General features: G+C 47.8%; 1 protein-coding gene across 1 annotated transcript in view; it reads left to right on the top strand.

Annotated features, from left to right (window-relative positions):
• The first annotated feature begins 21,510 nt into the window (after positions 1 to 21,510).
• The window catches only part of PRRC2B (proline-rich coiled-coil 2B), a 72,182-nt gene continuing 71,006 nt past the window's right edge, over positions 21,511 to 22,686 (top strand). Inside the window, exon 1 of the mRNA XM_011931185.1 lies at positions 21,511 to 21,682. Within this exon, the coding sequence (XP_011786575.1) occupies positions 21,568 to 21,682 (115 nt within the window). The 5' untranslated portion in view covers positions 21,511 to 21,567. The remainder of the gene's footprint in view (positions 21,683 to 22,686) is intronic.

The raw sequence follows: 22,686 nt of genomic DNA, 5'->3' as shown, positions 1-22,686 counted from the left end.
TTCATGTTACTCAGGCTGGTTTCGAACTCCCGACCTCAGGTGATCTGCCCATCTCGACCTCCCAAAGTGCCAGGATTATAGATGTGAGCCACTGCGCCCTGGCCACATTAGTATCTTTTGAAATTGTCTTACTGAATGTGTATTAGTAACACGTATTGATTACGAAGATAATAACAAAGGCGTGCTCGTTTCGGCAGCACATATACTAAAATTGATAATAACAAAGGTAACTTGCATGCGTTTCAGTACAGTGAAGCCTGTGGGGGCTGGGCCGGGCTGGGGCAACTGCTTTGTTGGTGGCTCTTTTCCTGGTGCCAGATCAAACCTACTGTGAGATAAGAGCTGCTCCAGGCTTCGTATTCCACGCAGACCCATCCAGTGTGCCCTGGCTCCTGGTATCGGGCCTCAGTAGTTCCCGTGAATTTAACTAGTTCAATCGTCTGTCTCTGTTGATGTGTCAGTGGCCCTCAGAAACTGCTTTGTTGATCTGGTTAGAAGGAACAATCCAATACAAATGCTGTCTCCGATTTATCTTCTTTACTAAATCAGATTGTACAATAAAGAACACAGATTTTGGTTGCATTTTCAGAGTACTTCTCATTTGTTAATTCACCATTATTTGGAGGTGAAAAAGGAAGGAATAACTGAAAGAAGGCCATGTATTTCATGTACATGAAATTTGACAGGTCCTTGTTAAATTTTGACACCAGCGAGGGAGGCCTTTGTATAGCACATCTGTCCAACTGTTCATCACTCACTGTGTATTGAAATAATCTTCTTCCCCGCCCCCCTTGCTAAATTAACTGCATCTTTGAAAGGGGAGGTAGGCAGGAAATTGTGGACTGCAGGTGGGCTTTACAGCCAGAGTCCTCTTCAGGCTTCAACCGAAGCCTGCCTGCCTGTGAGCTAGATGGGGAGGGGCTCCAGGTAGACCCTGTGGGTGAGGAACCCTGAGCTGGTGCAGACTCTGGGGGTGTGGGATGCTGTATCAGAGTAAAGATACCAGTGCTAGCGCCAGCTCACACCCCACCGCACGCCAGGCCTGCACTTCCCATTCACCTCAGGTCCCCAGGGGTGCTGGCAGGGCCAGGGAGTGCTGTGGGCAGGTGGGGCCATTCTCTGGGGCCCACCACATGGGCCTCCCAATCATGGCAGCAGGCGTCGTTCTTCAGTGTGCGACACTGCCCAAGTAAATCTGGGTGTCAGATCACCCTGGGTTTAGGTTCAGGTTTTTTAGAGTCACTAACTGGATGATCGTGACCTTGGGCTAGTTATTTAACCTTGTGGAGCCTTCATGTCTGTAAAATGAAAGTACTAATACCCTTCTCTGAGTGGTTTATCTATTTTGTTTTTTGTTTCAAGGAACTAATTTTATTCATTTTTTTTTCTTTTTTTCCTTGTGGACCTCACTTGACTGAAGGAGCTCCTGTTCTTAAATGCAGTTTTATGCAAATGTATTTATTACACTCCCTAGCTCTCTTCAGGCTTTTTCTTCATTGTTTCTGCTTTCCCTTACATTCATTTGCATTGTTTTTTTTTTTTCTGATTTCTTTTTTTTGTTGTTGAGACGGAGTCTCGCTTTGTTGCCCAGGCTAGAGTGCAGTGGCCAGATCTCGGCTCACTGCAAGCTCTGCCTCCTGGGTTTACGCCATTCTCCTGCCTCATCCTCCCGAGTAGCTGGGACTACAGGCACCCACCACCTCGCGCGGCTAGTTTTTTGTATTTTTTAGTAGAGACGGGGTTTCACCGTGTTAGCCAGGATGGTCTTGATCTCCTGACCTCGTGATCTGCCCGTCTCGGCCTCCCAAAGTGCTGGGATTACAGGCTTAAGCCACCGCGCCCGTCCTTTTTTTCTGATTTCTTAACTTGGATGCTTAATTTATATTTCTTTTTTTTTGGTTAGGAATTTGGTTTTTAGGATATTTCCTCTGAGTACAAATTTATTTTTGCTTTGAAAGTTTCTTATGGCCTGTAATCCCAGCAGTCTGGGAGGCCAAGGCAGGCAGATCACCTAAGATGAAGAGTTCAAGACCAGCCTGGCCAACATGGTGAAACCCCATCTCTGTTAAAAATAAAAAAAATTAGCCGGGTTTGGTGGCACGCACCTGTAATCCCAGCTACTTGGGAGGCTGAGCCAGGAGAATTGCCTGAACCTGGGAGGTGGAGGTTGCAGTGAACTGAGATCACGCCACTGCACTCCAAGCCTGGGTGACAGAGCAAGACTCTGTCTTGGGGCGGGGGGAGGGGAAAGAAAGTTTTGTTATGTAGTGTTCTGTTTTTCATGTGTACTATTTTCTAGGTATTTTGCAGGTGTGGTTTTGAATTACACTTAGATTCAGAAGTTTTTTAGTAGAGAGTGTTAGGTTTTCCACCTGTTAGGGTTATTCTTATTTCTGCTTTCATCATGTCTTGTTTTATTGCACTGTTGTCAGTTTTACTTTACAGAATTTGGGATTTCTCTTTTCTTTCTTCGTTTCTCTTCAAACAGGGTCTTGTTCTGTCACCCAGGGTGGAGTGCAGTGGCACAGTCACAGCTAACTGCAGCCCCAAACTCCTGGACTCAAGGGAGTCCCCCAGGTAGCTGCAATCCAGGCGTGTGCCACCATGCCCAGCTAATTAAAAAAATATTTTTTTTTTCTGTAGAGATGGCGTCTTGCTATGTTGCCCAGATTGATCTCAAACTCCTCACCTCAAGCGATCCTCTCCCACTTTGGACTCTCAGAGCTTGGGGATTACAGGTGTGAGCCACTGTACCTGGCCTGGATTTTTCTTAAAGTCTAATATAGTCTCTTTTAGAACATGTTTGCTCATCTACATTGACTGTCTCTATCTTGATGGGCTTGATCTACTAAGGTGGACAAGCTTCTGTTTTTTCTAATGTTTGTACTTTCATTGTGGGTGGTCTCCTTGGCCCTTTTAAACTACCCTGCTCTGCTGCTTGCTCTTTTGTGTCTGTCTCCTTTGATTCAACATTTTTTTTTGTGCCTTTCATCTGTATAGTTGTGTATGTTTATTTTATTTTATTTTTTTTTGTTGAGATGGAGTCTCGCTCTGTGGCCCAGGCTGGAGTGCAGTGGCCGGATCTCAGCTCACTGCAAGCTCCGCCTCCCGGGTTCCTCAGCCTCCTGAGTAGCTGGGACTACAGGCGCCCGCCACCTCGCCCGGCTAGATTTTTGTATTTTTTTAGTAGAGACGGGGTTTCACCGTGTTAGCCAGGATGGTCTCCATCTCCTGACCTCGTGATCCGCCTGTCTCGGCCTCCCAAAGTGCTGGGATTACAGGCTTGAGCCACCACGCCCGGCCAGTTGTGTATGTTTATTTGTTCTTATTGTAGAATGGTTTTTGGTTATGTGGATATAATATTTATCCATGTGACAGACTGAGCTCATTTCCATAGTTCTTCCAAACAGTGCTGCCACTGGCTTGGCCTTCAGAGCTGGTGTGTGCGTGCATGTACACGCTGTTGGGTACGTACCTAGGTATGGAGTTACTGGGTCGTGGGTGGGCATATGGTGGCTGCATGGGCAGCTGCCAGCTCTCAGTGATGGCACCAGGTGCACAAGGGTCATCCTTGCTCTGCTGGTGCTGTACAGATGTTGCTTCTTTGCAAATTAACCTCTAGATGCCATGTAATTCTAGTGAAAATCCCAGCAGCTTTTCTTTTGTTTTAGCTGTTTATTTCAGAAATTGACAAACTCATTCTGAAATTTATATGAAAATGCAAAACGGCCAAGAATAATCAAAGCATTCTCTCTCTCTCTCTTTTTTTTTTTTTGAGAAGGAGTTTTGCTGTTGCTCAGGCTGCAGTGCAGTGCGACGATTATAGGTCACTGCAGCCTAAAACTCCTGGGCTCAGGAGATCCTCCAGCCTCAGCCTCCGGAGCAGCTAGGATTATAGGTGTAAAAAGTAAAGTAGAAGTTTCATTTTAAAGATTTTCCTCTTCATCTGATAAGGAATAAATAGTAACTTCTTTTAGAAGCCAAATTTATTTGAAGACCTGTTAACATTCTTAAATATCTGCTAGCTATAATAAATAAATTAATGTACTTTATACTCTTAGCTCCTACAATTTAGCCTAAATATTTGCCCTGGCATGCTTATACTGGTCCAAGCAAGCATTAGGTCATAGCCTGTTCCTTTTCCTTATTTGAAGGTGTTTTTACCTTTCTTGGCATTCCACAAGTTACTTCCTCCTTCCTTTGTTCTCCTCTGCCTTTGCCTCTTTTATAAAGTTCTAAGTTGCTAGCCAATCAGGACAAATACAGAATGTGAAGTCGCTTTCCAGCCAATGGAAACAGAAAAGAGCAGTAGGGTGGACGCGTCAGGTTATAAATGACCTTGTCTCCTTTGTTCAATGTACTCTGTCTCCTTCGTTTAGTGGCAAAACTGCTGGCAAATGTGCCCTTTCTGCAGAAAGTATAAAAATGGCCTTGCTGAGGAAATTTACGTTCAAGTGCCATTTCTTTACAGCACCGGGGAGCAAGCATTTCAAACATAGGCATGCACCAACACACCCAGCTAATTTTTAATGGAGATGTGCTCTCACTGTGTTGCCCAGGCTGTTTTCAAACTCCTGGCTTCAAAAGATCCTCCTGCCTTGGCCTCCCAATGTGCTGGGTTAAGGTGTGAGCCACCTCACCTGACTAATCAAAGCATTCTCTTTTTTTTGAGACAGAGTTTTGCTCTTGTCGCCCAGGATGGAGTGCAGTGGCGTGATCTCAGCTCACTGCAACCTCCGCCTCCCGGGTTCAAGTGATTCTTTGGCCTCAGCCTCCCAAGTACCTGGGACTACAGGCGCCCACCACCAAGCTGAGTTAATTTTTGTATTTTTAGTAGAAATGGGGTTTCACCATGTTGAGCAGGATGGTCTCAATCTCCTGACCTCGTGATCAACCCGCCTCGGCCTCCCAGAGTGCTGGGATTACAGGCATAAGCCACCGCGCCTAGCCTTAATCAAAGCATTCTTGAAGAAAAACAAAGCTGAAGGACATATCCTACCAAATATCCAAACTTTATAAAAGCTACAGTGATTAAGACAGTGCGGTGTTGCCAAAAAGATAGACAAATAGGCTGATTGGATGCAACAGTCTTGAAACAAACTGCACGTCAATAGTCACTTAATTTATGACACACGACAAAGAGAAAAGATGGCCTTTTCAGAAAAGGTACTGGGAGAACTGAACTCTCCATAAGGGAAAAAAATGAAACTTTTATCACAAATTATATTCAGAAATCAGTGTTAGGTAGATCATAGATGTAAACACGAAAGATAATAAAGCTTCTAGAATAAAACATAGAATATCTTCATGGTTTTGGAAAAATCGGACACAGAAGGCAGTAACCAAAGTAGAAAAATTTGATATATTAAAGTTTGTATCTTTTGCTTTTTACATTGCTCCAAGAAAATGCAATCTATACTAATTTCTAATTTCCTGGAAATGGTAGAATCCATCCTGTTTGTTCCTCCAGAAGTCTCTATCCTGCTCTTAGCTCTTACCAGGACTGTTGGCCCTCTGGCCCATGGTTGACCTTCTTTTTTTTTTTTTTGGAGATGGCGTCTCTACTGTGTCGCCCAGGCTAAAGTGTAATGGCCTGATCTTGGCTCCCTGCAGCCTCCGCCTCCCAGGTTCAAGTGATCTTCTGCCTCAGCCTCCCAAGTAGGTGGGACTACAGGCACCTGCCACCATGCCTGACTGATTTTTGTATCTTTAGTAGCAATGGGGTTTCACCATATTGGCCAGGCTGGTTTCAAACTATTGACCTCAGGTGATCCACCCGCCTTGTCCTCCAAAGTGCTGGGATTATAAGCGTGAGCCACCGTGCCCGGCTACCATCTTGGGCTTCTGTTGGTCGTCATTCTGGGACTTGTTTTTGTCTCTCCACATGTGGTCCTTCTCGGTCCTGTTTGTATTGGTTGGATAATTTGGACATAATGACAGCAACTATCTTTTTTTTTTTTTTTTTTGAGTCAGAGCCTCTCTCTGTTGCCCATGCTGGAGTACAGTGGCACTGTCTTGGCTCACTGTAACCTCTGCCTCCTGGGTTCAAGTGATTCTTCTGTTTTCAGCGTCCCGAGTAGCTACAGGTGTTTACTACCACGCCCAGCTAATTTTGTATTTTTAGTAGAGATGGGGTTTCACCATGTTGGTCAGGCTGATCTTGAACTCCTGACCTCAGGTGATCCACCCGCCTCAGCGTCCCAAAGTGCTGGGATTTTCATGCCCAGCCAACCGGAACTATCTTAATAAGAACTAGGCATTGACTGAAGTAATTGCAAGTCTGGAAGTAGACAGGTTTGGGATTATTTGGGTGCACCCATTCTGAACCAGTCCTTAGAACCAGAGCTGGGCTTCTCTTAGGCCAAGTCCCCCTCCCCTGGGGCTGGGGCTGGGACTGGGTCAGCCTCCCTCAGGCTCCATCAGGAAGGAGGAGGGGAGAATTAACAGCTGGGGAGGCAGAGAGGAATGCTCCCAGTGACGTTGCCTGTCCCTGGGTTTGCTCTCTTGTAAAAATCCTGTTTTGAGTCCTTGTGTAAGTCTGAGAAAGTCTTTTTCTGTCCCTACTCTTGACTTGGTCAGCTGAGTATTGGATTCTAGATTGAAAGTCATTTCCCAGAGAGGATGATGATGCTGCTGAGAAGTCTCCATCATGATTGCTCCTGAGAACTCATTGCCATTCTGATTGTTCCTCCCTGGGAACTTTTTTGGAAGAGGGATGACTTTTAGAAGCTTTTAGGTTCTCAAACTATATCCCTAACATTCTGAGATTTCACATCGTACTCTGAGTTCTTTTTATATGCATTGTTCCGAGCACTTGGTGGGCCTTTAAAGTCTTGACTACTTGGCTACTTCAACTCTGGGAATTATTTTTGGCGTTTTTTACTTGATAATTTCTTCCTCTCCTTCCCCCACCCAACCCCCATGTTTCTGGAACTCCTAGTTAAATCTGGACTCCTGGGTTAATCCTTTGATTTAGGGGGTAGGATGTGACTGGCATTTATCCCTTTGCTAATTTTCTGAGATTTGCTTGGCTTGCTCTCCCACCTCTTTTTGTTTTGTTTTGTTTTTGTTTTTGTTTGAGGCGGTGTCTTGCTCTGTTGCCCAGGCTGGAGTGCAGTGGCGTGATCTCGGCTCACTGTAACCTCTGCCTCCTGGGTTCAAACGATTCTTCTGCCTCAGCCTCCTGAGTAGCTGGGGTTACAGATGTGTGCCACCACGCCTGGCTAATTTTTGTATTTTTAGTAGGGATGGGGTTTCACTGTATTGGCCAGGCTGGTCTCTAACCGCTGACTTCGTGATCCACCCACCTCGGCCTCCCAAAGTGTTGGGATTATAGGCGTGAGCCACTGCACCTGGCCCCTTCCACCTCTTCTAATTGGTCTATTTTACTTTAGAATAGTTTAGGTGTACATAAAAGTTGGAGTTCCCGTATGGCCTACTCCCAGTTTGCCCCCATTATAAACATCTTACTTTAGTACGGTATATTTGTCACAACTAATGAACCAGTATTGGTATATTATTATCAACTGAAGTTTATGCTTTATTCAGACGTTCTTAGATTGTACCCAGTGTCTTTTTTTTGTTCCAGGACACCACATTAAATTTAATCATGTCCCCGTAGTTTCCACTAGATTGTGACAATTAAGTTTTTGATGAGCATGACAGTTTTGAGGTGTACTGATCAGATATTTGGTAGAATGTTCCTCAGTTGGGATTTGTCAGATGCTTTCTTCATGATTATCCTGAGGTTGCGGGGTTTGGGCTATCACATGCTTAATTCTAACTAGGGTGATTCTTGTTTCCTACTTACCCTTTAAGGGGGAAAAAAAAAACACAAGTTTATTTCATGGGTGTGGTATCTTCTCTTGATTTTCAGAGGATATTAATTTTATAATACATATTTTTAATCTTTGATCTCTGGCACTGTGTTTCTTCTGTTATTTTGTCTACTTATCTGGTGTCTGTCTTTTAGTTGGTCATCTCTCAGATACCTGTGGTCTCGGGCACACAACTGATTGGAAATTGGGTGGACTCTTCAGTGTGGGTGCCTGGATGGGAGGCTGGCCTTTTCATTTCTTGAGTCATGTGTTGGTGTATATAGGTTTTCTTTCTCTGGGGCTGGTTTTTCAAGAGAAGACTCCCTTGTCTTTGCCTGGGGAGTGGAGGGTGGTGTGGTGTTTGTCTGCTGCCCTCCTGTGAGGAGCAGCAGAAGTTGGGGCCTGAGGCTTCCGAGGTTTGCCACTCAGGTTCTCTCTCCGCTTTTTTTTTGGGTCACCTTTCCCCACCCCTTCCCCCTCTGACTCTGGTGTTCTCAAGTCGAGACTTCTCTTGTTTAATGTATCCAGTGGGGGAGGGAAGGGGCTGTGGGTGTCTAGCTGTTGCACTTGCAGCCCTCAACCAGTCCCCCCACATCTGAGTTCCCACCTTCCCCTTTCATGCAAGGTGTCTGCCGCCTCCTAGGACCTCCTGAGCCTTCTGTTATCCTGGGTGAAGGGAGATTTTCCCCTCTGCAGTCCTCATGTTGTGGCATCTTTCAGTCTGTTAGATCTGTTCATACTTGTGCCCACTCTTTGCCAAAACTGTCCCTATCGTTTGAGTTCCCCGTTTTCATTTTCGGGGGTTTTGGAAGGATGAGACAAGCCCTCAGTCTTTCTGCCATGTTTAACCAGAAGCCCCCTGTATTCTAAATAGTGTGTCTGTGAGTTGGATGGAATTGAATTAAGGGCCATCTGTGGGATGTGTGTGTGTGGAGATGTGTGCACAGCCCTCTTTATGTACACGGGTGTGGGAGTACTTTTGTCTGAGCACCACTCGGCTGTCTTTTTGTGTCAGAACCTCAAGAGCTGCCATTTGGTGTGGTGGCTGCAGAGCATGGTGAGGCCCAGAGGTAAGGCTGGTTTTGATGTCTGGTCATTGGCACAACCTTCTGACACATATGGAGGGTGAACTTCTCTGTCCTTGTCTCCAGACGCCTTGAGAAGGGGAGCCCAAAGCCCTGAAGGCAGAGAGTTCAGCCAGCTGCAGGGGGTGATGGCGTAACCACCACTATCTGCTGAATTCCTCTCTGCCAAGGAGCATTGCATCAGGGTGCTGGTGGGACACCTGGGGATCATCATCATCTCTTCCTTCTAAAGCAGCTTTCTGTCCCCACTTTGTCACTGAGAAAACAGTAAGTGCAGGAGGTGATATTTGGCCCTTGGCCCCCTCTTCCTCCTGGAAGCTTGTGTGTAGAGAAAACTGCTGCTGCCTGCAAAGGGGGTTCATCCTCTGTAGGGAGTGTTTGCCCCAGAGTGTTTACCTAGAGGTTAGGTGGGAGTTTAGATTCAGCATTGGTTATGATCTGGTGGGTGATAGAACCAAGCTTGATTTTTTTTACCCCCCGGTGTTTTTTTCCATGAGTCTTTGTGAGGACACAGGGTTTAGGAAGGTGGGGAGGAGTGCTTTCTCCTGGGCTGAAGGAAGTCACTTGCTGCCAGAGACAGGCCAGCCTGATTTGTCCTCTTCTCTTGCGCCCAGATTCCAGCTTGCTCCAGGTGACGTCATTCCTACAGGGGAAAGGCTTTGGGTGTAAACAATAGCGCTGCCGGGCAAGCCAGGGACAGCTGCAGCTGGCTGGGATTTGGCCTTCCTCCTCCGTGTGCTTGTGCTCAGCTCAGCCTTCCTGCCATCCTGAGTTTTCTTTAAAATTATTTTCATAGTTTTAAAAAACAAATAGCAAATCTGTTTGGAATTAATACATAGTGTTTTATGACCCTTACTGCTGAATTCTTTTGAAATAGGAAGTCAAAACACAATAGAACATGGGCAGGAGGCAGATGATTAGTATTGCAGCGTGACAGCACCCGGAATTTAGGTGGCTCGTGCTGGTGAAGAGAGATCCAGGGATCTAATCTGGGAGCTGGTTTAGGGATGATACTTCTCTGTAATTTTTTAAAGCTTTACAGTTTTTCTGTATCAAGCGTATATTCCTTTTGTTACTAAAAATTGTGATGGAAAAAGAAATGAGCAGAACTGGGATTATCCACTTCCGTAAGGCCATCTATTGTAACATCAGAGGGTGACTGCAGTGAATAGCTATGTTTATCACCCCAAAGTGGGAAGCCTTGAAACTGGGGCAGTTTAGTGTGGTTTAAATTAGTCACAGTGGAGTGTTTATCTCGAGAGGGTTTTCTGAGAATCTCCCTGCATCTCTGTCTTCCTGAGAATTAATTAAAGGGGTCCGCCAGCAGATCCTAAACACCTGGGAGTTTGTCCTCATGGTGTTTGAAGGTCTGCTGTCTGTACCAGTGCCCTTAAATTGTGACACACCAACATGGGGATGGGTCCCCGGTGCACAGGAGGAGGCAGAAGCACAGGTGTCTGGTCTACCCAGCACCACCCAGAGCAGCCCTGCTGGGGAACGGAGGCTTCCCTGGCTGCACAGGAGTCTGGAGAGATGAGCGCTGTTGAAAGCTGGTAATGGGATGGACCACAGAGAGAACAAGAGCAGAACCGTGGTGAGGTGACAGCTGCCATTGGTCGAGTGCCTACTGAGGACAAGTGCTGGGTCAAGTGCAGGGTCTTTGTTCTCTTGTTTATTCCTTACAGCAGACCTGAGAGGTGCGAGGTGAACATGGTATGTTCATCTTACTTAATCCACGAGGAAATAGACCTCAAGTCACAGTCAGTGTGGAGTGGAGGTGAGATGCAAAACCAGTGTTTCAGATTTGAGACTGCTGGGGGTGGGGTGGGGAGAAGGCTGGGTGGCAGCGTGGGGCCAGCATGTTGGGCTGAGGGGGGTCTGGACTTGACCCTGGTGTGGTGGGGGGGTGATGTGGAAGGTGTGTGAGCAGGTGCTCCCTGTGGTCTGTGTTGCTGTGTGAGCCATGGCTCTGGTGGAGGGGGACCCAGCTGACCGTGTGGTTCCGGCAAAGGTTTCACAACTAAGTGCTGGAGAACCCCCCACTGGGGGTGGGGAGTGCTTCTGTGTCCCCACCACATGCCTCAATGCTTGTTTATTTTTTCTTTTCTCTTATTTTAAATTTGTTGCTTCCTATATGTGCTGTCTCCTTGGGGTGTGTGGTCTTCTAGGGGTGGCTTATGTCTCCCATAAGGAAAACTGGGTTACCAGGAGCCCCACTTTCCCCACACTGTTGTTTCCTCAGACCTTATTTTCAGGCTGTTTATTCTTCGAGAGTTTGTGCAGTATTCTGCAGGGACCTCACCCATTTGGGCTTCTGCAAGTAGAATGTGTAGATTGTGCTACAGCTGAACCCAGCCTTCAGCTTTCCAGATGGGCCATTGCCTGGCTCTTAGGGAACAGAAATGTGGGCGCTTTAGGGCTCTTTGAAAGCCACCTCTGCTTTTCTTTCTTTTTTTTTTTTTTTTGAGGCGGAGTCTCGCTCTGTCGCCCAGACTGGAGTGCAGTGGCCGGATCTCAGCTCACTGCAAGCTCCGCCTCCTGGGTTTACGCCATTCTCCTGCCTCAGCCTCCCGAGTAGCTGGGACTACAGGCGCCCGCCACCTCGCCCGGCTAGTTTTTGTATTTTTAGTAGAGACGGGGTTTCACCGTGATAGTCAGGATGGTCTCGATCTCCTGACCTCGTGATCCGCCCGTCTCGGCCTCCCAAAGTGCTGGGATTACAGGCTTGAGCCACAGCGCCCGGCCTGCTTTTCTTTTTCTCTCTGTCGCCTAGGCTGGAGGGCAGTGGCGTGATCTCGGCTCACTGCAACCTCCACCTCCTGGGTTCAAGTGAGTCCTGTCTCAGCCTCCTGAGTAGCTGGGATTACAGGGATGCACTACCACGCCCAGCTGATTTTTTTATTTTCAGTGGAGACAGGGTTTCGCCATGTTGGCCAGGCTGGTCTCGAACTCCTGACCTCAGGTGATCCACCTCAGCCTCCCAAAGTGCTGGGATTACAGGTGTGAGCCACTGTACCCGGCTTACCCTTGCTTTTCTGATAGTGCCATATAGGGAGCCTCTGCAAGCTGGAGGTGTGGTGGGGGTTGGGTCAAGCTGTCATTGAGTGAGGCAGCAGAAGTGTCCCTCAAACCCAGCTAGGGTTCCCCACCCTGGTATGCACACAAGTTCATCATCATCTTGCAGTGTATTCATGTCCATACTTGCTTTACCCTCTGAAGCAGAAGGCAGCAAACTGCAACCCCGATTGCAGCCCACCTCCTGTTTTTTTTGTAAATACGGCTATGTCCCTTTGTTTATGTATTGTCTGGGGTTACTTCCATGCTACGACAGCGTCAGGCAGAGTTGAGCAATTGCAGCAGAGAGCTCTGTGTGGCCAGCAGAGCTGAGTACATTTACTGTCTGGTCCTTTATAGACAAAGTTTGCAGATCTCTCCTGCTGCAGGAGTGCAGGGTGGAGTCTCCTGTCTCCATGTCCTCAGCACCAAATGACACAGGGTCTGGCACACACACTGGTCGGTAAACATTTGAGTATTTGAAGTAGGTGAGGTCGCCTTACTTATGTTAAAGGTTTTTTTGCCAGACATTGATTGACGTGTTGTAGAAGGATAGACTTCCTTAATCTTGTCCCTAGATTTTGTGGTGATAGTTCTTGACTGAGACTTAATAAGTCAACTGTCCAGTGACCATGTCCTTTTTCTGGCCCACACTGTTATTTCCTGAAGTGTTTATCCAGCCTGCCATCAATTTCCATTCCTGTGGAATCATGATTTTTGTATGTTTTGTCTAGCAGTGGGATCTTTCCATTCCTTCTATAAAGAGACATTCCACCTTTCTCTGTCACTACCCCCAGCCTCATGGCCAGGGCACTTTGCAGCACTCACTATGTCCTCCTGAGGTCGACCTTGGGCTTTTGTCACTATTGTGAGTGGAGGAAAGAGCCATGAAATCTCTAGGTGCCCACCTGTGAAAAGAGTAAAGCGACTGGACTTGCCTTGGGTGAGAATCTGGCTGTTGGTGGCATGGCGTAAATAAATTGCTTGTTTTTGAAGCTGTCCAGCGCCATCATCTGTGCAGTTGGCCGGAAAGTAGCTGTTGAGCCTGGGCTGACTTACATCAGAACCCGTCGCGCCGCCTTTCGTGTCTGCCCCAGTGCTCTCACCGGCAAAGCAGACTCCAGGTCGTGGGGGCATTCAGTCTGCAACCTGGTGGTGTCCAGTGCAGCCTGGGCTCCAAGCCTGGCCCTGCACTCGGTTGCCTTTGGTGCATTTCCTTCCCTTCCCTTTTCCCTTTCCTTTTCTTGGCGGGGTGTCGCTCTCTTGCCAGGCTGGAGTGCAGTGGCGTGATCTCAGCTCACTACAACCTCTGCCTCCCGGGTTCAATCGATTCTCCTGCCTCAGCTCCCAAGTAGCTGTGACTGCAGGCACGCACCACCACGCCCAGCTAATTTTTGTATTTTTAGTAGAAACGGGGTTTCACCATATTGGCCAGCATGGTCTCGATCTCTTGGCATTGTGATCCACCCGCCTTGGCCTCCCAAAGCACTGGGATTATAAGCGTGAGCCACCGCGTCTGGCCGGGTGTGTTACTTTTCTATCCTGATTGACTGAACCTTAACGTCCTTCTCTGTCAAACAGGCAGTGGTATCTTCCAGAAAGTGCTGTTGTGGAAGAGGAGTAGAGCACATGAGGGCTCAGCAGGGTGCCTGACCCTTGGCGTGCTGGCGGCCACTGATAACCCCTGAATGCAGATCTGCAGTGGTTCCTGGTAAATGACAGGTCATCCCAGTGCCCTGGTCAGGCATCTGACACTGGCTGGCACTCAAGTGTGGAGTGAACTTAAGCCTGTTACCCAGAAATGGCTTTTGATAAATTACAGGGCAGAGATGTTCCCTCTGGTGGACAGATAGCAGGAACCTGTTGGGCGGGCGGGCATGTTCTGGAGAGGCGGGGCTTGGATGTGAAGTTGCCGTTGTTGGCGAATCTTTCTGGTTGTTTTTGTTCCAGCAAAGCCTGGGCGCACTTCTTTAGATTATGTGCCAAAATATGCAACCTGGATTCTTTTTCAGTGTTCTTTTCTCCATTCATTCGTTCCCAAATCTATCTTCATATGGGTTTTAAGCCCTTTTTAAATCTGCCTAATGGCAATATTTTCTTTTAGACTGGCAAATTTCAGAATGCTCTAGCTCCCTGTGGCAGTGCCTCTGAGTGGCTGCTGTGGGAAAGGAGGGCTTACAGCAAGGTGGCACACAGGCTGGATTTCTTTCCAGCAGGTGTCATTGGGTTGTGTCTGCTTCATATGTCATACTTAGGTTCCAAGTCAGATTCTGTTTGGGGAGAGAAAGAATTCTGTTGCCTATAGAAGGGAGAGAAGGTGAGGTAAAGCCGTGGCCATAAGCCAGGTTCAACTTATACTCACCTGCGAGGACCTGGTGCGTCTCTGCCGGGTCTAGTCCCACAGACCTAGGGGTGGGTCCGAGCTGGATGAAAATGCCTCAGATCCGCTGGAGAGCTTTTCTGTTGCCTCAGCCGGCTTCCTGCTTCACTCTTGGAGGCTCACCAGTGCTTTGTCCCTGCCTTCTGATGGGCTAGCTTAGCTTGGGGTATGCATGTGTGTTGATGGATGGAAACTCGGCAGGCATTTGAAGCCCGATAAAGCCCTGCGAACAGCGCCCTGGCCTGATGTTTGTGAAAAGCGCTGGCAAGCAGTGGAGCCAGATGGTTGTGGATGGGGCCAGGCCTCACACTCGGCCTGGTCAGTGGAGATTCCCTACAACGGGAGGAAATCTGAATGATTCTGGTTTATTTTGGAGTTGTGTCCAGTGAAAGATCTCTCGACTGCTCTGGAGCAGGTGTGCATACGCTTTGTAAAGGGCCAGGCAGTGACTGTTTTAAGCTTTGTGGGCCACAGATGGCCTCTTGATTATTTCTCTTCAAGCTGACTAGTTTGCCAGCCCCTGCTCTGAGGGAACGTTGAGGCTGGAAGATTGTCCACCCTTGCAGTCTTCACTGTGGAGAGTGTGATTGTCCTCGCAGGGGCTGCTTTCATTCACTGCAGCAGTGATTCGCCTGGTTGCTTGTTGGTATCCTAAGTTTGTATAGGAAATAGGATCCAATCCCAGGCTTACAAGAGGTGGCTGATTCCACAGTAAGCCGTTTCTTTCTTTCTGGTGTTTGTTTGTTTGTTTGTTTAAGACAGATTTTTCTCTCTGTCGCCTGGACTGTAGTGCAGTGGCTCAATCTCTGTTCACTGCAATCTCCACCTCCCAGGCTCAAGCAATTGTCCTGCCGCAGCCTCCCCAGTAGCTGGGATTACAGGCATGCATCACCACACCCAGCTAATTTTTTTTTTGTATTTTTAGTAGAGATGAAGTTTTACCATGTTGCTCAGGCTAGTCTTGAACTCTTGGGCTCAAGTGATCCACCCGCCTCAGCTCCCCAAAATGCTGGAATTACAAGTGAGAGCCACCACGCTTGGCCAGTAAACCCATTTTTTATTTCTGTGGCTGTCAATTGTCAACATTGATGGACTTGATTTTAGGGTAGGTGCTTGTCTAGGCCACTCCTTCAGTAGATGAGGAAACTGAGGTCTAGAGAGGCCAATAGTGTGCCCATACAAGGGCAAAACTTGGTTAAAAGGTTGGTGGCAGTGGCTGGGTGCGGTGGCTCATGCCTGTAATCCCACCACTTTGGGAGGCCAAGGTGAGCGGATCACTTGAGGTTAGGAGTTTGAGACCAGCCTGGCCAACATGGTGAAACCGCGTCTCTACTAAAAATACAAAAATTAGCAGAGTGTGGTGGCGCACACCTGTACTCCCAGCTACTTGGGAGACTGAGGCTGGAGAATCACTTGAACCTGGGAGCAGAGGTTATAGTGAGCCAAGATTGTGCCACTGCTCTCCAGCCTGGGCGACAGAGTGAGCTTCTATCTTACCAAAAAAAAAAAAAAAAATGGAGGGCACTAAAGAAAAAATTTGTACAAGCAGATTAAGTGCAAATGTTAGTCCAATGTGTTTCTTGTACTGGCTTCACCAAGGCTCTGTGATTGGAAGGGGCGGAAAACATTTCACCTGGAACATAGAAGGTGCCCAGTTACCAGTTAGTATTTGTTAGGTGGTTGAATTGACTGGGAGGACATACTTCAAACAACAGTTGTAGACAGACTAACATCTCTTAAACACAATTCTAAATTTCCCGGAGAGTGTCTCATATTTGAGTAAGTTTTTTTTTTTTTTGAGATGGATTCTCACTCTGCTGCCCAGGCTGCAGTGCAGTGGCACAATCTCAGCTCACTGCAAGCTCCGCCTCCCGGGTTTACGCCATTCTCCTGCCTCAGCCTCTGAGTTGCTGGGACTACAGGCGCCCGCCACCTCGCCCGGCTCGTTTTTTGTATTTTTTAGTAGAGATGGGGTTTGTCTCGATCTCCTGACCTCGTGATCCGCCCGTCTCGGCCTCCCAAAGTGCTGGGATTACAGGCTTGAGCCACCGCGCCCAGCCTGTAGTTTTATTAAGAGACGGGGTTTCCCCATGTTGGCCAGGCTGGTCTCGAACCTCTGACCTGAGTGATCCACCCACCTCGGCCTCCCAAAGTGCTGGGATTACAGGTGTGAGCCACCGTGCCTGGCCCTTTTTGTATTTTTAGTATAAGCGGAGTTTCACCATGTTGTCCAGGCTGGTCTCGAACTCCTGACCTCAGGTGATCCCCCACCTCGGCCTCCCAAAGTGCTGGGATTACAGGTGTGAGCCACCGTGCCTGGCCCTTTTTGTATTTTTAGTATAAGCGGAGTTTCACCATGTTGTCCAGGCTGGTCTTGAACTCCTGACCTCAGGTGATCCTCTCACCTTGGCCTCCCGAAGTGCTGGGATTACAGGTGTGAGCCACCATGCCTGGCTTGAGCAAGGTTTTTTTCCTTTTGTTTCCACTAGGGTCTGGGAAAGTCTGAATCAAACCTTCATTGAGAAGTGTGGTGTGTGCCAGGTAGTTACACTGAGAGCTGTGTGTGTTCATTCTACCCTCTGCCCTCAGGCCTGGTCAGCACAGAGTCAGAGAAAGATTTGTTATCAGCGAACTGGTAGAGGCCAGGGCAAACAGCTTTTAAGAGGACTTTTTAAAGAATGTTTATTGAAACAAATGTATTTCTGGTCAGTTTTCAGAATTAAATGACATTTTAGTTGGGCATGGTGGTACATGCTTGTAATCCCAGCTACTTGGGAAGCTGAGGCAGGTGAATCGCTTGAACCTAGGAGGCGGAGATTGCAGTGAGCCGAGATCACGCCACTGCACTCCAGCCTGGGTGACAGAGTGAGACTCCATCTCAACAAAAAGAAAAAAAAAATCACATTTGATTTAAGAAATCATTCGATATTGCCAGGCACAATGGCTCACGCCTTTAATCCCAGCACTTTGGGAAGCTGAGGCAGGTAGATCACTTGAGACCAGGAATTTGAGACCAGCCTGGGCAACATGGCAAAATCTTGTCTCTACTGAAAATACAAAAAATTAGTCAGGGCCGGGCGCGGTGGCTCAAGCCTGTAATCCCAGCACTTTGGGAGGCCGAGACGGGTGGATCACGAGGTCAGGAGATCGAGACCATCCTGGCGAACACGGTGAAACCCCGTCTCTACTAAAAAATACAAAAAACGAGCCGGGCGAGGTGGCGGGCGCCTGTAGTCCCAGCTACTCGGGAGGCTGAGGCAGGAGAATGGCGTAAACCCAGGAGGCGGAGCTTGCAGTGAGCAGAGATCCGGCCACTGCACTCCAGCCTGGGTGACAGAGCAAGACTCCATCTCAAAAAAAAAAAAAAAAAAATTAGTCAGGTGTGGTGACGCATACCTGTAATACCAGCTACTCAGGAGCCTGACGTAGGAGAACTGCTTGAACCTGGGAGGTGGAGGTGCAGTGAGCTAAGATGGCACCACTGCACTCCAGCCTGAGCGACAGGGAGAAACTCTATCTCAAAAAGTAAAGGCATTCAATGTGAAATCTAGACATGCTTTTTTTTTTTTTTTTGAGACAGGATCTCACTCTGCCCTCAAGGGGCTCGCAATCTAGCCCAGGAAAGGATGCTCTTACTAATTACGACTTTTGGAGAGTGGGATAGCAACTCACTAGACCCAGCTTCAGGGAGGGAGATTTCAAATGGCCCATGGACCCCAGGGCAAGGAAGCAGCCAGGTCGTGGGCACTGCAATCAGAATTGAGCACGTGGGACCGACTCCCATCCTGAGCATTGCTGCCCTTTGCTCTGGGGCAGGAGGCGAGCTCTGGGGAGGGCTGCTGGGGTCAAGCAGCTGCTGGCAGGTAACTTGAGGGCAGTGAGTGCTTGGAAGCTCTTTTGCTGGTATGTTTCTTCATTGTGCCAGACTCTCCTACACACTCTAGTACATTCAGCATCGTTGGGCTTGGCCACTGAATGTGGGCGGTCCTCCCATCATTGTGACATCAAAAATGCTCCTGCACATTTTCAAACACCCTGGTATTCCTTGGCCCATGGCCGCAGCTGAATAAACTGGGATTTGGGTGAGGGAAGGGAGTTAAGTAACCAACCAGGATGGCTGAAGCCATGTGGGGCAGAGAGGAGAATTTCCTTGAAGAAGGGTGCAGTGTGGGCCCCTGGTTGTGTCCCCTGCTCATACAGATTGGACTTATGACCACTCATCCCTTGGCATCCATCTTCTTGCATTCTTCATGAGCATTACCTGATAGGAATTGCATGCGGATCTGTCCCTCAGTGACCGGCGGATCTTAGGCATTAGTCAGTACCTGTTCAATGAATGAAAGGATGGTTTGCACACTTGCATATTTGACATGGCACTGGCTCAGTCAGCGTCTTTTGTCTCACTTGTTTTGGTCTCTATTTGTAATCGATTTTCACTCGTGTTTTATTTGGATCATAATATAGTTTTTGGTTTTTTTTTTTTTTTTTTTTGATGGAGTCTCCCTCTGTTGCTCAGGCTGGAGTGCAGTGGCGCGATTTCGGCTCACCACAAGCTCTGCCTCCTGGGTTCACGTCATTCTCCTGCCTCGGCCTCCTGAGTAGCTAGGACTACAGGCACCTGCCACCATGCCTGGCTGATTTTTTGTAATTTTAGTAGAGACGGGGTTTCACCGTGTTAGCCAGGGTGGTCTCGATCTCCCAACCTAGTGATCCACCTGCCTCGGCCTCCCAAAGTGCTGGGATTATAGGTGTGAGCCACCACACCTGGCCCATAATACAGAGTTTTATCTTTAAAATCATCCTTTAGGGTATAGATTGCTGCCCTACCACATCGCATGTGTTCCTCCTGGCCTGCATGGTGTCAGAACAAGATGGTGAAATGGCAAACCTTGCTTCCACAGCTACTACCAAGTGCCTTTTACCAGACAGTAATAAATTGATGAATTGTAGTTGTTGCCGTTGTGTCATTGAGGGCATGTTAAACATATGCCTTAATTATTGCTTTAGCTTTGTTTTCCAGTGAGAAGTGATGGTCACTTACACAAGTTTTCTTTTTTTTTGAGACGGAGTCTTGCCCTGTTGCCCAAGCTGGAGTACAGTGATGCAATCTCGGCTCGCTGCAACCTCTGTCTCTTGGTTTCAAGTGATTCTCCTGCCTCAGCCTCCTGAGTAGCTGGGATTACAGGCGTGTACCACCATGCCCAGCTAATTTTTGTATTTTTAGTAGAAACAGGGTTTCACCATGTTGGTCAGTCTGGTCTTGAACTCCTGATCTCGTGATTTACCCGCCTTGGCCTCCCAGAGTGTTGGGATTACAGGCGTGCGCCACCGTGCCCGGCCTACAAGTTTTGTTTTTTAAGAGATGGGTTCTTGCTCTGTTGCTCAGGCTGGAGTGCAGTGGCCTGATCATAGCTCACGGCAGCCTCAAGCTCCTGGGCTCAAGTGATCCTCCTGCCTCAGCCTCCTAAGTAGCTGGGACTACAGGTGCATGCCAGCATGCCCTGCTAATTATTTTTATTTATTTGAGATGTAGTCTCCCTCCGTCACCCAGGCTGGAGTGCAGTGGGGGCAGTCTCAGCTCACTGCAACTTCTGTCTCCTGGCTTCAAGCGATTCTCATGTCTCAGCCTCTTGAGTAGCTGGGATTATAAGCATGCACCACCATGCCCGGCTAATTTTTGTAATTTTAGTGAAGATGGGGTTTCACCATGTTGGCCAGGCTAGACTCGAACTCCAAACCTCAGGTAATCTACCCACCTCAGCCTCCCAAAGTGTTGGGATTATAGGTGTGAGCCACCACGCCTGGCCTATTTTAATTTTTTTAGACACAGTGTCTTGCTGTGTTGACCAAGCTGGTCTCAAACTCCTGGCCTCAAGCAGTCCTCCCACCTCAGCCTTCCTGAGTAGCTGGGGTTACAGGCATGAGCCACTGAGCCCATCAAGTGTTTTTGGTTTTTGGTAAGGAAGCTTAGAACCTATTGCCACAGTTGGGTATGGAATAAAAAGCAGTGAAGCTCTTAGTCCTCAGTGCCTGGCACACAGGCCCTTGGTGGGCACTTAGTATTTCTTTTTGTTGTGTTTTTTTAAGACGGGGTCTCGCTTTGTCGCCCATGCTGGAGTGCAGTGGTGCAATCTTGACTCACTACAGCCCAGGTTCAAGCAATTCTCCTGCTTCATCCTCCTGAGTAGCTGGGATTACAGATATGTGCCACTATGCCTGGCTAGTTTTTGTGTTTTCAGTAGAAATGGAGTTTCGCCATGCTGGCCAGGCAGGTCTCGAACTCCCGACCTTAAGTGATCTGCCCGCCTCAGCCTCCAAAAGTGCTGGGATTACAGGCATGAGCCACCATGCCCAGCTAGACACTTAGTATTTTGAGTGAGTGAGTGAGTGAACTGATGAGGAGAGCACTAGTAGAGTCATGGACACCTGTAGAACATTAGAAAGTGGCAGAGGAAGGTCTTTTCAGGGTTGTCCCTTGCAAGGGGCAAGTACAGATGGCATAGCCCCCATGTGGTCTCTCCCTTGCCAGCCCTGGGGAGTTCTTGCTTTCTGTTTTCCATGCATGTACCTTAGAGAGCCCTTTCGTTGCCTAAGCAGATGTTTTCTCTCTGGGTACTAGTTGTTTATTTTGAAAAGTGCATATACCTGATTATTTCTGAAGGCTGATACTCTGGTTGCCCTCCTTTGATTTGGTTTTGCTTGTCCTTGGGATTAACAGCCATGGCATAAGTGGGTTGTGTACCTCCCCTATTCTGCTAGCCTTATTTTCAGTGTTATACATGGACGTGCTACAAGTACTGAGCATTTATTTTTCCATCTTGAGCTGTCCTTGACTTGGAGAGGGCTCTGTTGAAGTTTACATGTCAGCGTGGTTGGTGTGCAGTAGGCTCCAGCCAATTCAGACAGAGTAAGAGGAACTAACAGCAGGTAGGGGTTGGGGGGTACTCCACAGATCGCCTCGGGGTGTCTACAAAATGCCCTGTAAATGTGAATGAACAGCCTGTGAGTGGTGAGAGCAGTTTTCTAAGGACAGTCCAAAGCTGTCTTCAGATCTTCAAGGAGATCCATGATTCCTAAAGGATTCACTTTGCTGGATCAGAGGTTCTGCTGGAGTGACACTCGTTTTTTTTTTTTTTTCCTCTCTCTCTCTTTTTTTTTTCCTTCTCTATTTCAAAGGCAGATCGGGAGCGGTGCCGAGAAAAATTTCCTTACTAGATGACATTTCATCGCAATGTCCGATCGTTTGGGGCAAATTACCAAGGGCAAGGATGGGAAAAGCAAGTACTCGACTCTCAGCCTGTTTGATAAGTATAAAGGAAAATCAGTAGACGCGATTAGATCCTCAGGTAAGACCCGAGGTTGAAGGCCAGTTCCTCAAACTTTCTCCTAGTGACAAATCCCAGAAACCCAGAGTTCCTCACCTGGTTAGACAGATGTGGTCTGTGCACACCAGGCTTCTGGGCATGCATGTAGAATCACTCTCTACTTCCTGCTTGAGGTGTGATTTTAGAGCCTTGAGCATCCTGACTCTTCCTGTAGTGGAATTTTCTCCATTTATTACCTTATTGAAGCTGGGGAGATTTTTTTTTCTTTTTTGAGACAGAGTCTCACTGTGTCACCCAGGCTAGAGTACAGTGGCATGATCTCAACTCATTGCAACCTCCACCTCCTGGACTCAAGCAAGTCTCTTGCCTCAGCCACCTGAGTAGCTGGGATTACAGGTGTGAGCCACCATGCCCAGCTAATTTTTGTATTTTTAGTAGAGACAGGGTTTCCCCATGTTAGTGAGGCTGGTCTCAAACTCGTGACCTCAGGTGATCCACCCGCCTCGGCCTCCCAAAGCGCGGGGATTATAGGTGTGAGCCACTGCTCCTGGCCAAAGCTGTGAATATTTGTATCCTGATGGGTAGAATGGGACTTAATAGGCACTAGTGTTACCCTTTGGTTTTTTTTTTTTTGAGATAGAATTTCACTCTTGTTGCCCAGGCTGGAGTGCAGTGGTATGATCTCAGCTCAGAGCAACCTCCACCTCCTGGGTTCAAATGATTCTGCTGCTTCAGCCTCCTGAGTAGCTGGGATTACAGGCATGAGCCACCATGTCTAGCTAATTTTGTATTTTTAATAGAGGTGGGGTTTCTCCACGTTGGTCAGGCTGCCTGGTCTCGAACTCCCTGCCTTAGGTGATCCGCCCACCTCGGCTTCCCAACGTGCTGGGATTACAGGCATGAGCCACTGCGCCCAGCCAGTATTATCCTTAAAGAATTTTTAAAATTTTGTTTTTAAATTTTTATATTTGTTTATTTACTTTATTTATTTATTTTGAGACCGGGTAGCTGGGATTACAGGCATG

The sequence above is a fragment of the Colobus angolensis genome, unplaced genomic scaffold, assembly GCF_000951035.1.
Source record: "Colobus angolensis palliatus isolate OR3802 unplaced genomic scaffold, Cang.pa_1.0 Scaffold9, whole genome shotgun sequence".
Taxonomy (NCBI): domain Eukaryota; kingdom Metazoa; phylum Chordata; class Mammalia; order Primates; family Cercopithecidae; genus Colobus; species Colobus angolensis.
This window is presented reverse-complemented; position numbering and strand designations above follow the sequence as displayed.